At 35.2% G+C, this 16220-nt stretch overlaps 1 protein-coding gene across 1 annotated transcript in view; it reads right to left on the minus strand.

Annotated features, from left to right (window-relative positions):
- Window positions 1-9667: 9667 nt before the first annotated feature.
- The window catches only part of ADAMTS19 (ADAM metallopeptidase with thrombospondin type 1 motif 19), a 252046-nt gene continuing 245493 nt past the window's right edge, over window positions 9668-16220 (minus strand). Inside the window, exons 23-24 of the mRNA XM_026454497.1 lie at window positions 11817-11994; window positions 9668-9819 (exon numbers count right to left, since the gene is read on the minus strand). Of these exons, the coding sequence (XP_026310282.1) occupies window positions 9668-9819; window positions 11817-11994 (330 nt within the window). The remainder of the gene's footprint in view (window positions 9820-11816; window positions 11995-16220) is intronic.

The following is a 16220-nucleotide window of genomic DNA, read 5'->3' on the forward strand; positions in this document are numbered from 1 at the left end:
ACATGAGGGGGTGTGTTAAAAAAATATCTGCCCTACTTATAGTTGTAAAACTGAATTAAGCAGTTAACTTTTTCTCTGAGAATGTTTTGGACCCAAACTCTATCGCTATTTTACAATATTTAAATAGGTTTGGATAGTTTTATAAATGCATTTACTAGAGAAAGTAATAGGTACTTCATAATGACAGTTAATAACAAAACAGTGAAACCACAAGTGTTTCAAGAATCAAGTGTATTATGTGTATGTGCATGTGCTTGGTACTTTCTGGATTTTCCTGCTTGCTGCCAGAATATATCTAATGAACAAATATTTCTCAGGCTGCTTGCTCTTCGTAAAAGATTCTTTGGGGAATAACACACACCTTCAAGAAGAAATTTACTTGTCTTTGGCTTTCTATATTGGCAAGTAGAAACACAGAACCTAGATCCAAATATATTTGATTAGGCTTTTTCCTTAGCCAAAGCATGAGGTAGGTGGTATGAGCCTTCAGTTTTCCTTAGGCGTCCTTCCTTTCAATACTTCCGTCATTCCCTAGTTGCCCAAGGCTTCAATACTGTCTTGTTCTACTTACAAGTTTAGTCTCCATCTTCTCCCACCATCCTTTGTCTGCCTTTATCTCCAAACCATCAATTCTTATTTCTCATTGCTATCCCTGTAGGTAGCCTACATGACTGACAATCAGGAAATCAAGCTTTTACTTTTTAAAGTATAGATTCAGGGGGTAAAGGTGCAGGCTTATTACATGAGTATATTGCATAATGGTGTTGTCTGGGCTTCTAGTGAACCTATTACCCAAATAGTGAACATAGTATTAGTGGTGGTTTTTCAGCCCTTGCCCCCCTTCCTTTCTACCCCTTATAAAACCCCCACTGTCTGTTGTTTCCATCTTTATATCCATGTGTGGCCATTTCCTAGCTCTTACTTATAAGTGAGAACCTGTGTCTCTGCTAATGCCAGCTCTACTGCCTAGAAACATTCCTTCCCATCCATGGCTATCGACTACCTCCTAATCATCATTCATGGGTCATCGCTGATACCTAGCCTTTTGCAAAACCTTTACATATTTTCCCTAGTAGGTATAACTTTTGTCTCCTTTGAAACCTTACAGTGATAATTTATACTCTCATCTTCTTATCTTTTGTTTGACACTATACTTCAAATTTTTGTTTTAAGGGCCTTTACACTAAAGGATACTTCACAAACGAGCAGTACTATAAGATGGCCTCTTCCAAATGAGTCATGTCTGAAGACCCTAATGAAGCCCCTTGATCAATAAATAATGATTGCTGTTGTCTCTTCCATTCTATTAGGACTTAACTATGATTGAAAATTGATAATCCAGTTAAACTTTTAACAAATGCCTTGGTGCTTCATTTTTAAATCTGTATTCCAACCATACTCTGTGAAAAAGGATTCCATTGCCTAAAATGACATCCTGTATAATTCTCTTCTGGTAGTTTATAGTTCCATAAGCTCATCTTGAAGGTGGAGAGATTCTGTTTTGTTAACTCTAACAGTTTCAAAATTTATCTGATCACATAACGTCTCCTTCATTGTTTTCCTATTAACTCTTCAAAAATAAGTTACTTGATCATAATTTTAAAAAATACTGGGTTAGGGTTTCTAGTGCCTTATTGTCAATAATAGCTTTGTTCAAGAGTGACATAGGGTATAAACACATATAAATAAAGAGTTACTATATTGGAAGAGCAGTCTGAAGGGAATGTGGATATCGGAGGCCTCTCAACTCCTACCATGCAACTAATCATTTGCTCTTTCTTTACAGCATTTAAAAAAAAATACAGTATCATTTTCCCATGGATGAATTTGCATCCATGGTAATTGTTTCTGAACCACAAGAATTGGAAAAATACAATTAAATACGGCTTCACTAGGCAAAACTGTTTATATATTATTAGGTTGGTGCAAAAGTAATTGTGGTTTTTGCCATTAAAAGTAATTGCAAATCCTTTTGCACCAACTTAATAATTCACATTTTCCCCTTTTATTCTTTCTTTCAAGATTACCAAAGGCCAGTGGAAACATCTGAAGGTATTTCCAGCTCCAGTGCCTGTACAATGATCAGATGAGCTGTCGAGGTTCATCAAACTGAGATAATTTAGAAATTATTTGCATAGTTTTGATTAAAAAGCAAGACTGTGATTGGGTTATATAAATCCTGTGCCTTTCTCATGTTTTCAAAATTGGTAAATAAGAGTGGCAATTAGAATAATTGAATGCACGGTATTTATGTAATAGGGAGCCTCTATACATCCAACTAACTTGTGTTTTTGGGCAAGATTCTGAGTCTCACTGAGGTTCAGTTTCCTCAGCTAAAAACAAAAGATAATGGTATCTTAAAGGTTGCTCTGAGGTTTAATATGTATAGTGGCCAACAGAATGCTCAGCATATATTAAGCACTAAAAAAGTTTGCTGTTATTTTGAGAGTGGATATGAACATGTATTTTCACTTTAGGTATAACTGCTTTAAAAGCAAAACAGGAAAAATTAAAAATTAAAGCCAAATTAACAATCTGTAGTTAAAAATTCAACTATGTTTCCCAGAGTACCTCTTCCCTGTGTGATTCTAGGTGAGATATGACCAGAAGAGGGACTTCCTTGAGATTCTGAAGGCCAAATTGAAACAGCATCCATTAACCTGCAACTCTTTTTTAGTCAGATGCAGTGACAGAGTGTATGTGCCTGGCAGATTCCAGTTTGACTTTGCTCTCTTGAGCTCCAGACCCGTTTTTTCTTTCCAACTGTTGTTCCTGTTGACCAACAGAAAAGTCAGATTCACTATCAGATGCTGGCTGTGAACCTGTAAAGAAGGAAAGTACACAGAGGCAACAACATCCCATAGATTTCCTTGCAGACTACGCCTTCATAGTTTTTCTTAGCGGGCTGTGCCTGCCCCTTGGATTGATTGGCTGGTGACTCCTCTCATCCTCCAACTCTTCTTACAGCCCTTCAGTTTCCCATCTCCTCTTACAGTTGTGTGAGCTCAACTACATTATCCTATAACTCCCTGAAACTGCTCTGCTGACTAAACCAACTAGAAGTGTTTCCAGGAAACAGAACTTTAAAAATAAAATTTGAAACGTGTTCTCTAGATTTAAAGACATTTAAAGACTAGATTTAAAGACATGAATGACCCTATTGCCAGGGGTAAGTGGGATTCAACAGTTATTTAAATTCTCACCTATAGTCACCCCTAGTGCCTGTATAATCTAAGTGGCTACAGAGGCAATGTGCAGAGTTATTATCTGCTGCATTAGAATCTTTTCACAAACAAAGAGAATACTGACTGTGGAGATGATTCACTGCTTCTAAATGTGCTGAAGAACTTAGAGAAAGAAAATGATAAGATGGAATTTAAAGTCACAGTTCAAGATCCAAGTTAGGAGTAGAAAAAGCTTCTGTGACTGCTCTGAAATAAAACCTTTAAATATTTTTATCTTAAAAATTGATACATAATAGTTACACCCACACATATATATACCCACATATTTCCATATTTTTTATGGGTACATAGTGATGTTTCAATGTATAGTTATCAGATCAAGGTAATTAGCATATCCAGCATCTCAAATACTGATCATTTCTTTCTGTTGGGAATGTTCAATATCATTTTTCTTCTAGCTGTTTGAAAATATATATTAATGTTAACTATGGTCATCCTAGAGTGATATAGAACACTAGAGGTTATTCCTTATAACTGGCTGTAATTTTGTTTCCTTTAATAAATCTCTCCCTATCCCCCCTTTCCCCTACCATTCCCAGCCTCTGGGACTTCTTTACTCTTTACTTCTATCAGATCAATATATTTTAGCTTCTGCATTTGAGTGAGGCATGTAGCGTTTAACTTTCTGTTTCTGGCTTATTTTATGTAACATAATGTCCTCTAGGCTCATCTATGTTGCTGCAAATGACAGGATTTCATTCTTTTTTATGGCTGAGCTGTATTCTATTGTCTATATATACCACAGTTTCTTTATGCATTCATCTGTTGATAGATACTTGGGTTGATTCCATATCTTGACTATTGTAAATAGTGCTGCAATAAGCATGGAAGCCTTTTATGGTTTCATACAAATTTTAGAATTGCCTTTTGTATTTCTGGTGAAGAATGCTATTGCCACTTTGATAATGATTTCATTGAATTTGTAGATTGTTTGGGGGAGTATGGTCATTTTAACAACATTAATTTTTTCCAGTTCATGGCCATGGGATGCCTTTTCATTTGTTTGTGTCTTATTGAATTTCTTTCATCAGTATTTTATAGTTTGTTTTACATGCAGAGATTGTTTACTTCATTGGTTAAATTTATTCCCAGGTATTTTATTTCATTTTATTTTGGAGCTAATGTAAATGGGATTGCTTTCTTGATGTCTTTTCCAGGTTGTCATTGTTAGCATGTAGAAGCACTACTGACTTTTGTATGTTGATTTTGTATACTGAGATTTTACTGAATTTATCAGTTCTAAGAGTATTTAGGTTTTTCTATATATAAGATCATGTCCTCTGCAAACAGGGCCAAATTTTACTTCTTCCTTTCCAATTTGCATGCCCTTTGTTTCTTTCTCTTCTGTAATTTCTCTGGCTGTGATTCTCAACACTATGTTGAATAGGAGTGATGTAGGCTCCCTTGTTTATTCCCATTTTTAGATGAAAAGTTTTCAGCTTTTCTCTGTTTAATATGATGTTAACTACGGATTTGACACATACAGCCTTTACTGTGTTGAGGCACCTCAACACAGCAAACCTTTTTCAGTTGTACTGCTGATTTTCCTCAGGACCTTTCCCTATCTGTCATTGTCTGCTAAATCCATACTCAGACTCACGTCCTGGAAGATTCAAGGGGACCAGGTAAAAACTGTGACTGATGAGGTTGTACTTTAAGGTTCTAAAAGAATTACAAGATTTTGCAAAGTCATATAAACTGTGTGGGGATGTTTCTTAAAGGTTTTAGATTAGGATGGAAGAAACACAATCTTGGATTAGCTTGATTTTTTTTTTATATGTATGGGATAAGTAGAGATTCTGGATTTAAGGCATTAGTTGATATGACTGAGTGTAATTCTAACAGTTTGACTGAAAACTGGACCCAATAGTGGTTCATATTGAGCAAAGTTGAGATGCCAGACTTCCTTGCTGCAATGTAGTATAGAGAAAGGTATACATTTAGGAAGACTGGTTTTAATATGATAGGTATGTTCATCCACCTGTTAGATATATTCCCCAAGAGGGCCCAGAGGACATTCCATAATCAAGGCTTTGAAAGATACAGTGGTGAAGGCAGCGTTGGAATCCTTAAAGAACTCTGTAGTGGCTATTCTCTGGAAGCCAGGAATAACATTGGGAAATGCTGCCATAGAACTGATCTTATAGAATTTAATGAGTATAATAAATTCCACATGGCCAGGAACCAAGTGGCAGGATTTAACTTCCAAAGACCATGCGTGCATGGATATTACAAAGAGCAGCAGATTCAATGTAGTAAAGGGAATTGCTATGGTCTGAATGTTGGTTCCCCCTGCCACCCCTACCAAACTAATATGTTGAAACTTAATACCCACTGTGATAGAACTAAGAGGTAGAGCCTTAAGGACATGATTAAATCACAAGGCAGAGTTCTCATGAATGGAAGTAACACCCTTACAAAAGTCTTTAGCAAGCATCCTTACCCCTTCTGCCATGTCAGGAAAAAACGAAGGCACCATTTATGATGAACATGTCCTTGCCAGACACCAAATCTGCTGGTGCTTGATCTTGGACTTCCCAACTACCAGAACTGTGAACAACAAATTTCTGTTTATAAATGAGCCAGTCTAAGGCACTTTGGTATAGCAGTCCAAACAGACTAACCTGCAAAAATTTTGGTATTGGCCAATTGACCAGGGATTCCTTAGGACTGAAATATGTGGGCATTCTACTGAAGTGTTTCTTGATTTATGTAACCATTATATCTCTATACTTAGTGAACACAAGTTGCATTTGAATCACCACACCAGATAAGTGCATTCCCTTTATCAGTTTTCACTGGAGAGATGATTCTCAGACCCAGAACTCCCTGAATGAAGGGGAGGTCAGTTCTCCTTGAGAATGGTTTCTCAAAAACTTCAGGAGTTTCATAGCTTGGTAAAGTTTATAGGAATTCAGTGACATGTTGAGATATATCTTCTAAGTAAAGTGCAAATTCCTGCCTCTAGCCCTTCCTAAGAGAGACACATCCCATTTGGGCTGTGACATGTATAACTCATTTTGGAATGCTACTTTACACATTATTACTGAGTAATCCCAGAGACTTCCAGTTTCATGTAGCGCACAGAATAAGGAGAGAATCTATAATCAGTTCAGGTTGCAATTGAAGCTACTCTGCTAGTTAGGCAATATGGCACAGCAGACATGATGGCACTTACATAAGGATCCTATATGGAGCTTCCAGCAGAATCCTATTGGTGAATCACCGTGAGGTCTTAATAACTTTGGAGAAAGCTGTGTCCTTTTCTACAAATAATTATTTCTGTTTTGAGAAACTATTTCTGGTTTGCAATGAAATGCTAGTAAATGTTTAATGCTTGACCACAGGTCACCAAATTCCCATGTAACTTGAACTGCTCATTATAACCTCGGTGGTGTCTGATCCACCCAGGTTACCTGGGCATAATATCACTCCATCATCAAGGGTACAAGATTAGTCTTGAGCACACGTTTAGGCATGAGTTCCTTGAATAATTGGATCTGATGGTTAAGGGTCCTACTACTGCTACATTGCCTCCACTCTCTCAACCCACACAGCCTCGTAGAGACTTTATCATAATGAATTGACTGAGACAGAAAACATTTGGTCCTGGTTTACTAATGGTTCTTCACAATATGCTAGCATAACCAAGAGTAGACAGCTGTAGCTCTACAACCCTGCACAGAGGTGACCTGAATGATTAGTAAGAAAAATCCTCTCAGAAGGAATTCAAGCTGTGCATCTGGCTGTTTATTTTGACCAGAAGAAAAAACAGCCAGAGGTATGGATATGTACTAACTTATGGGCTGTGTCTAATGGGCTTGGTAGGAATTTGAAAGGAGCATGACAAAAACTGGTAATAATCAAGTTCTGAGGAAAAAGAATGTGGATAGAACTCCTTGAACTGTATATACTTATATTCCATTTGAATGTTCACCAAACAGCATACTTAGGAGAAACTGATCTTGATCATCAGGTGGATAAGATGACATGTTCTTTTGATGTTGATCAGTCTCTTCCACGCACCTCTGTCCTTGACCAATACCCTCAAAAATAAAGAGATAATGGTAGCAGGAGTGGAGATTATGCATGGGCTAAGCAACATGAACTTACTTTCACCAAGGTCAATCTAGCTACAGTCACTGCTGAGGGTTCCATCTAACAATAGCAGAGAAGACATTATGGTACCCTTCTATGGTAGAAGCAATCCGCCATCTTGATTGTAGGTTGATTACATTAGACTCCTTCTATCACAGAAGAGGCAGTAGCTTGTTCTTGCAAAAACAGTCAGTTGATCTGAAATAAATTTGCTTTCCCAGTTTGTAATGTTCCTGCCAAAATGCCATCTGTGAACTAAACAAATGTCTCACTCACTGTTAGGGTAATTCACACAATATTGTTTTTGTTCAAGGAACTTATGTGATAGCCAATAAAGTGTGGACAGGGGCCCCCTGTCATGTAAATCTCTCATAGTACCATGCTCCCCATCACCCCGAAGCAGATGGCCTAACAGAATGATATGTCTTTTTAAGAAAGGTTTAGTCTCCTACCAGGTGGATGAAAACACTTTGGAGGTCTGAGATAATGTTCTCTCAGATGTATATTGTCTGAATTATCAACCAATACATGGTGCTATTTCTATCTAGAGTTATGGATTCAGGAGTCAAGGGATAGAACTTACTATTTTCATTTTTTCCTTCTCCCATTCATCTACTATCTCACATAAAATTTGTTGATATTGGTTAACCCTATATCTCAGCAATTAAATTAAAGGATTTACACAGGAAGGGTCAATCTAGGAAAAAATATGACCTTGATATTAAAACACATTTATTAAAATGAGGGTGAAAAATATTAATGAGAGAAATGTAAAGAACTGTGAAGCTTTTGAGGTTTTGCCCTACTTGCAACTTATCAAGTTAGCCTATTATGATTTCAGGGCAGAAGACATGAGACTCCTGCATTAGAGACAAACGACTTCATTACTCACAGCAATAGTAGCCAGGGAATCAGCTTTTCCTGTACTGGCTCCTTGAGCCCCATTTCCCATACGGTGACATGAAGAGAGCCAGGCGACCTCAGCACATGCATTGGATTGTCTTATAGTAAAGAAACCCCAATTTTAGGGAACCTGAAACTTTTATAATGAGAAGCATGTTTGCCCTTTGCTCCCAAGAGAGATACTATCCTCCAAGGCAGTTCACTATACAAACATCCTCTAGAAGATACTCCAGAACAAAAGTAGACAGTACCTTTGTTGGTCAGACATGTGGATATGTGACAAGTCTATGAAGAATTGTCTCTCAATGGGAAGTTTTACATATTTTATTGAAAAATCTAAGAAATCATGTGAATCATGTACAATATTTTCTCACAAGAAAAATTTTAAGCTGGCTTTTGAACGTTTCACATAACTGTAAAACTTTTTAATTTTTAAAAGGAAGAAAAACACAATGAAACTACTACAGTATTATATGCTTTCTGTTTTTCCTTGTTCCTAGGGAAAAGGCTGAGAAATATTAGTAAATTTTCTAATTATGATTCGTGAGGCTAAGTACTATACTCTAATAAATCTGCTAAAAAGATACAGGGAAATGGGTGGATCAATGTTTTCTTTGTTAAAAATATTTTTAAAAAAGCTAAAATCTAGTGATAACATGTTAAAATAATACACATTTTTGTAAGATGTTACCATTTCTAAGGATTTCTCTACACTATATCAACAGTGCAATTGTGATTCAGTGTAAATAATTACAGTGTTTCATTGTTACAATACTTGTGTTCAAGTACATGTTCATGAACATGATCAAAGTCTCTATTTTGACTTTTCCTTTCCATATCAAAATAAGGTTATAATTACAGCAGAATTTTTCCTATGGATGTCTATAAATCTGAACCAAATTCATAATACATTCTCTAAAAACCTGTTCAACACCATGAGGTTCATTATGTTTACACATCTCCTGCAGATAACAGAAAATGGGCTAATTCTGCAGCAGGACACCAAAAAACAAAAATAGTTTCTCTTCATATATACCTAAACTATTATGCTAAGTCAGTATACATTCTGGATAATTCAATGTTATTGGTGGGGAGAGAGTAGCACCTTAGAGATAGCCCTAACAAAACAACAAAACATTGTTTTAAGTATAATGATCTATTTTTTTCCTTTTTCTTTTCATTATATTACTGGATCCAACTAATTCATTCATATAAAATTATTTATGAAGCCATATAGTATAAATCAAAATGTTTGTGTAACCAAAACAAGCACCACATTGGATGTTTGGCAGGCAAAAAAATAAATTAATTTGATTAAATTATATGTAATCTGATAATATTTGGTCTGAAAAACATGCTAGTGTGTGTGTTTATAAATAATGTAATTGCAAAGAGCTGTGATCCAGCCAGCCTGCTAGAGGTCAACTCTTCTGCTGCAGCTTTTGGGCATAGAAGTCCCTGCATGTTTCACAGCAGCGCTGATACCACCTCATGTCCTGACATAGGTTCTTTTCACGGATCACTCGGCAGTACACTGGCCACTGATCTCCCAGGCACTTGAAAGTCAGAGCAGCTGTGAAATAGAATGTAGTGAATTCAATCCATGCAGTATCATATATGTCAGTAAAAACAAACTTCAAGCATTTAAATGGGGGCAGATTTTGTACACTCTCTTTGATTCATTTATATTACCTTCTGGAATTTAAGCAACAAAGAGATATACACACACACACCTCCTATGATGAAAAAGTAAAGAATGAATAATATTTTTACTTATAAATGTTTTTAGGCTTATTAAAGATATAATTCCCAGGTTCAATGTGTTGTACTTTTAAGCTTCAGTTTCATAGCCTTCATTTAAGCTTCTTTTGAATTTTAGTAGAGAAAATTAAAAAGAAAAATAAATGTGCTCAATATATCTACCTTTATGGGAATACAAATTAATAAATACTATTATTGAGGTTGAAATTACAAGGAAACAGCAAAGCAAAAATATGCTCACAGTTATTTCATATTCCTAGTTTCCCCAGCTAACAGTCACATCTAAATGGATTATCTGGAGCTGTGATTTCAGGCTTCTATAAAAATCAATGCACATCATCACAAGTGACTGAGATTTATAGCAATAGTTGAAGTGTTTGAAATGAGAACTTGGTATAGAATATTTGGTCATGTAGACTTGGCCTCCCTTTTTGTAAAACAATAGTGTGTTCTGGAATGCATAATGAAAGTCACTCCTGCTACAATTATTTCTTTTGCATATGGGAATGAATTGTATTCTAACATAATTATTCCATTTTTAAAGACCTTAGATTTTCCTAACCATTGCGCTTCTGTATTTTGGGGTACACCTTCAAGGAATAATAAATAGAGAAAATGCAATTTTAATAAAATTTTCTTTTCATCCATTATTTTCTGCCACGTAATATTTCAAGGACTTGTTGGAGAAAGGAAATACACTGTAAAGTAATTGTTGGAGAAAGGAATTATACTGCTATTGAATAAATGGATTTAGTACATCTGCTCTAGAATTGCTTAACTTTTTGTCTTAATCAGTGTTATTTACCTTGAACAGATTATTTCTTAGAAATGTTAGTTAATTATTTGGCCCCCAAAAGAGAATTTTTGTATTTCCATGAGGAAACCAAGTTTTCTCATTTGACTGAGTCTTATGCCTGGAAAAATACATATGACAATTTATCTTCTTACATTTTGGTAATATTATTTTGTATGATTCAAATTGTTCCCCTGGAGATTATATGCACAGGGTAAAACCAAAGGTATTAAACATAAATTAACCCACTGACAATCAGGCAGGAGTGCTGTTAAAAGCTACTAAGTCACAGATATAAATGCTAAATCATTCATTAGTATTTGTTATGCAAGTGTAGGCTCTATCTACTTAAAATATATACTCTAATTCTCAATTATGGTTTAGATTAAATAACAGAAGTTGGGAAATATATGAAGGCATTTTGTAACATAAAACAATGTAAACATCAATATATTCAATACTACTAGAATTTATTTTTTTATTTAGTATCATATTCTCAAAACTTAAAAAGAAAATAGAACTTCTTGTTTAATGGTGTAGATCCATGCACCCATTCTTCTTGAAAGACAGTTTTTAGTCTATGTCCCTCCAAAGAATAATTTTTACCCAGATCACAAGGAAGGCTATAAATCATGGAGAAATCTAAGGCTTACACAACAATCTCATCTTTCTGCAGATATTAACTTAATTGATAGTTCTGCCATGGGACTGATCCGAGTTTTGGTTACAAAAAGTTTTGGTTACAAAAAGACCTGGGGTGGTGTGGCATTATTATTTCCTGGATCTGGCTCTGATTGGACAACTTTGGGAATCAAAGCAGTTTACGTTTTTAGGACCTTTTTTTTACCCACCTGACCATTTGGACGAAATCATATTTAAATAGATCCAATTTAGTCCAAACCAAAATAATCAGTATAGGTTTACAACTATCAAGGTTTAAAGTAATATATAAAATACAAGAAGCCATAAGCATTTCTATGTTTCTCAAAAACATCTTTTTTGTTTTGTCTGCTTACCCAGTCTGGGTGATGTTATGGTATTTACATTAATTTTCTCATTGCAGGGTTGAAGGTGGCATGGCCTGTATGCTGCAGGTTTTTCTGAGGAAAAACATTCATTTCCATGTCTTCCTGTGATCTTATGCATGCATTGGATAACACGGGACTGCATTCCTTTGCCACAGGTAATTGAGCACTAAGAGAAATACAAGATTTGTTAAGGTTCTTTTTTATTTTTATTTTTTGCTGTTATTATTTTCTAGGTTGTGGCAACCTTCTCAAAATGTTTCTTAAAATTAAACATGAGCTGCAGCATCGACAGTCAAGGCAAAACATGGGTCAGAAACACTGATGCTCATAAATTGGGCACAATGCTGTTGAGAACCTCTGGCTGATCTAAGACAGAGTTTTGGGTAATGAAAAGGACATGAGAGTAAAGAGGGTTAAAGACAGTATGACTTGAAGAAAAAGAGAGTGAATGACACCAGTAATGCTTGAGCAGACAGCTTTCAAAGGTCTAATACATGGTTTGCAAACAAATAATTGATTCATGATTATTTAATTTAATCACTGACGTTCAGAAGTTAGCACATGTCTACTTTTAGAGCTGGATCCTTGTTACAGTCTTTAAATATACTCATCTGCCTTATTTTTTCTGGCCTTAAAATGTTTATAAATAATATCAAGATGTCTTAGCCAGATATGTTATTAAAGTAATTGCTTTTCCTTGGTAGATTAGGTGATGTTAGAATTATGCTAATAAAAATACTTGATAATCTGAATTTCTCAGGTAAAAGGTACTTTTTTCTTTTTTTTATTTTTATCATTTAAACTTTTTTATTTTTATAGATTCGGGGGATGGATATATAGCAAAATGGTAAGGTTTGGGCTTCTAGTATACTCATCAGCCAGATAGTGAACATTGTACCCAATATGTAAATTTTCAACTGTCTCTACTTTTGGAGATTTCAGTGTCTATTATCTCTCTCTCTCTCTATGTCCATGTCGGCCCATTGTTTAGTTCCCACTTACAAGTGAGAACGTGAAATATTTGATTTTCTGTTTCTGAGTTATTTCACTTAGGATAATGGCCTCCAGCTCCATTCACATTGCTGTAAAAGACATAATTTCATTCTTTTTTGGTTGCATATTATTACACACACACACACACACACACACACACACACACACACACACCCCTGCTTTAGCCAGTTATCTGTTGGTGGACACACTGATTGATTCCATAACTTTGCTAATATGAATAGTGCTGTGATAAACATATGAGTACACGTGTCTTTTTGATACAAGGACTTGTTTCCTTTGCATAGATACTCAATGGTGGGACTGCTGAGTCAAATGTTAGTTCTATTTTTAGGTCTTTGAGAACCCTCCATACTGTTTTCTATAGTGGTTGTATTTATTTACATTTTCACCAATAATGTATAAGTATTCCCTTTTCTCTGCATCCTCACCAACATCTGTTCTTTTTTGTCTTTTTAATAGTAGCCATTCTGACTGGTATGAGATGGTATCTCATTTTGGTTTTAATTTGCATTTCTTGGATGATTAATGATGTTGAGCATTTTTTTTATATGTTTGTGAGCTGCCTGTGTGTCTCTTCTGAGGAATGTGTGTTCATGTCCTTTGCCCACTTTTTAATGGGGCTACTTGTTTTTTGTTTGTTGAGTTGTTTCTTGCAGATTCTGAGTATTAGTCCTGGTCAGATGCATAGTTTGAAAATATTTTCTCCCATTCAGTTAGTTTTCTGTATACTCTGTTGATTATTTCTTTTGCTGTGCCGAAGCTCTTCAGTTTAATTAAGTCTGATTTGTGTCTTCGTTTTTGTTGCATTTGCTTTTAAGGTCTTACTCATAAACTCCTTGCTTATGCCAATGTCCAAAAGCATTTTCTTTGGTTTTCTTCTAGGATTTTAAGTTTCAGGTCTTACGTTCAAGTCTTTAATCCACCTTGAGTAAATTTTTGTATTTGGTGAGAGATAGGGGTCCAGTTTCATTGCTCTGCATATGGCTATCCAGTTTTTCCAGCATCATTTATGAAATAGGGTTGTCCTTTCCTCATTGCATTTTTTTTTTTTTGTTGACTCTGTTGAAGATCAGTTGGTTACAGGTATGTGGTTTTGTTTCTGAGTTCTTTTTTCTGTTCCCTTGATCTGTGTATCTATATTTGTGCCAGTACTATGCTATTTTGGTTACTATAGCCTTGTAGCATAAAGTCAGGTAATGTGATGGCTCCAGCTTTGTTCTTTACTTAGGATTGCTTCAGCTATTCAGGCTATTTTAGGATTCTATATGAATTTCAGCATTTTTTTCCTAATTCTGTGAAAAATGACATTGATAATTTGATAGGATTTGTGCTGAATCTCTAGATTGCTTTGGGTAATATGGTCATTTTGATGATATTGATTCTTATAATCCATGAGCATGGGATGTTCTTCTTTTTGTTTGTGTCATTTATTTATTTCATCAGTATTTTGCAGTTCTCCTTGCAGAGGTCTTTCACCTTCTTAGTTAAATGTATTCCTAAGTAATTCTTTTGTGTGTGTGGTTACTGTAAATGGGACCGTCTTCTTGATTTCATTTTCAGTTTGAATGTTATTGGCGTATAGACATGCTTCTACATTGATTTTGTATCTTGAAACTTCACTGATGCCATTTATCAAGTCTAGGAGTCTTTTGAAGGAGTCTTTAGAGTTTGCTAGGTATACAATCTTATTATCAGCAAACACAGATAATTTGACTTCCCCTTTTAAAACTTGGATGTTTTATTTCTTTCTCTTGCCTGATTGCTCTGGCTAGGACTTCTAAGTACTATGTTGAGAGGTTGTGAGTGGGTAACCTTATATTGTTCCAGTTTTGGGGAAATGCATTCAACTTTTTCCCATACAGTATGATGTTGGCTGTGGGTATGTCATATATGGCTTTTATTAATCAACTGCACTTTTAACCTATTTCTTGCATTTCAACTAAATGTTATTTTCATTTGTAAAATATTTTGCAAAGAACATATTTGATGTATAACAGTCTTTTACCAGGGAAATCTCTTGGTTTTATACATATATCACTAAATTTGTTTTTTGACACAAATAGTCTGATGCTAGTTTGTCTGAGAAAACACCATTATTTTATGGTATCAAAACTATATGTAAGAGGGGAAATGTGCTTGTGTTTCTGAAAATAATGATTTATTTACTAGCCATATTATTTTCTGTGTAAAAATATGTAGCAATATTTTGCTTAAAGGGTTTATTAATACAATTATAATTATTTAAATAAATTATCTTGGTGTATTCTATTCTGTTTACAAATTGATAAATATTTTGATTGTCATCTTTTAAATATACAGACGTACCATTTTTAATACTTTTTTTCCTTTGTATTTTCCTAAGTTACTATTAGTATTGCATTATCTTTGTTATCAGTTCTTCCTTTACGATCATCCTTGGGCTCATCTCTTTTCTTATTTTCCTTAGTAAAGGAAGCATTCTGCACAAATCCTCATTACCTCAAATCTAACGTACTATTGTTTGATTTGTTTTTAGTCCTCAGCCTGCCAATGAATGTCACATATTAATTGAAAATGCATTCTTTCAAAATTTATTTACATATATATGCTCCTTGGACAAAAATCTTTGGTTATTGAGTTTACCATTGCCTAAAAGATAAAGCCCAGTATCTTGCTATATCCAGGCTGGCATGTATTTACCTCTTTAACTTTATATTCAACTCCACCCTATTAAAAATAATTTGTTATTTTATAAACTAATTATTTCCATGCAATTTCTATTTCTACCTCTACAACTGTGCTCAGAGTAATACTCCTTTCCTAAATGCCATGCTGTTTTACAAAACTGTATCTCAGACTGGGTGTGGTGGCTCACACGTGTAATTCCAGCACTTTGGGAGGCCGAGGCGGGCAGTCACTTGAGGCCAGAAGTTCTAGACCAGCCTCTCCAATAGGGAAAAACCCCATCTCTACTAAAAATACAAAAATTAGCTAGGTGTGGTGCTGCAGGCCTGTAATTCTAGCTACTGGAGAGGATGAGACAGAATTGCTTGAATCCAAGAGGTGGAGGTTGCAGTGAGCCAAGACCATGCCACTGCATTCCAGCCCGGGTGAACGAGTGAGACTCTATCTCAAACAAAACAAAACAAAACAAAAAACAAAACAAAACAACAACAAAAAAACCCCAACACTATCTCAAATCCAGCTTCCCCATGAAAGCTTCCACATTATCCCAACTACCTATGCATATTTATGCAATATTTATAAATTAAACCATATATTCATATGTTGAGTCTACACTTCAGAATCATAGGAGAGATTTTTCTTTAAAGACAACGATGGATTTTAAGACATAGAATTTCTTAGTCAATAAATTCATGTGAGATCTGGGAATCTGCA

The sequence above is a fragment of the Piliocolobus tephrosceles genome, chromosome 4 (assembly GCF_002776525.5).
Source record: "Piliocolobus tephrosceles isolate RC106 chromosome 4, ASM277652v3, whole genome shotgun sequence".
Classification (NCBI taxonomy): Eukaryota; Metazoa; Chordata; class Mammalia; order Primates; family Cercopithecidae; genus Piliocolobus; species Piliocolobus tephrosceles.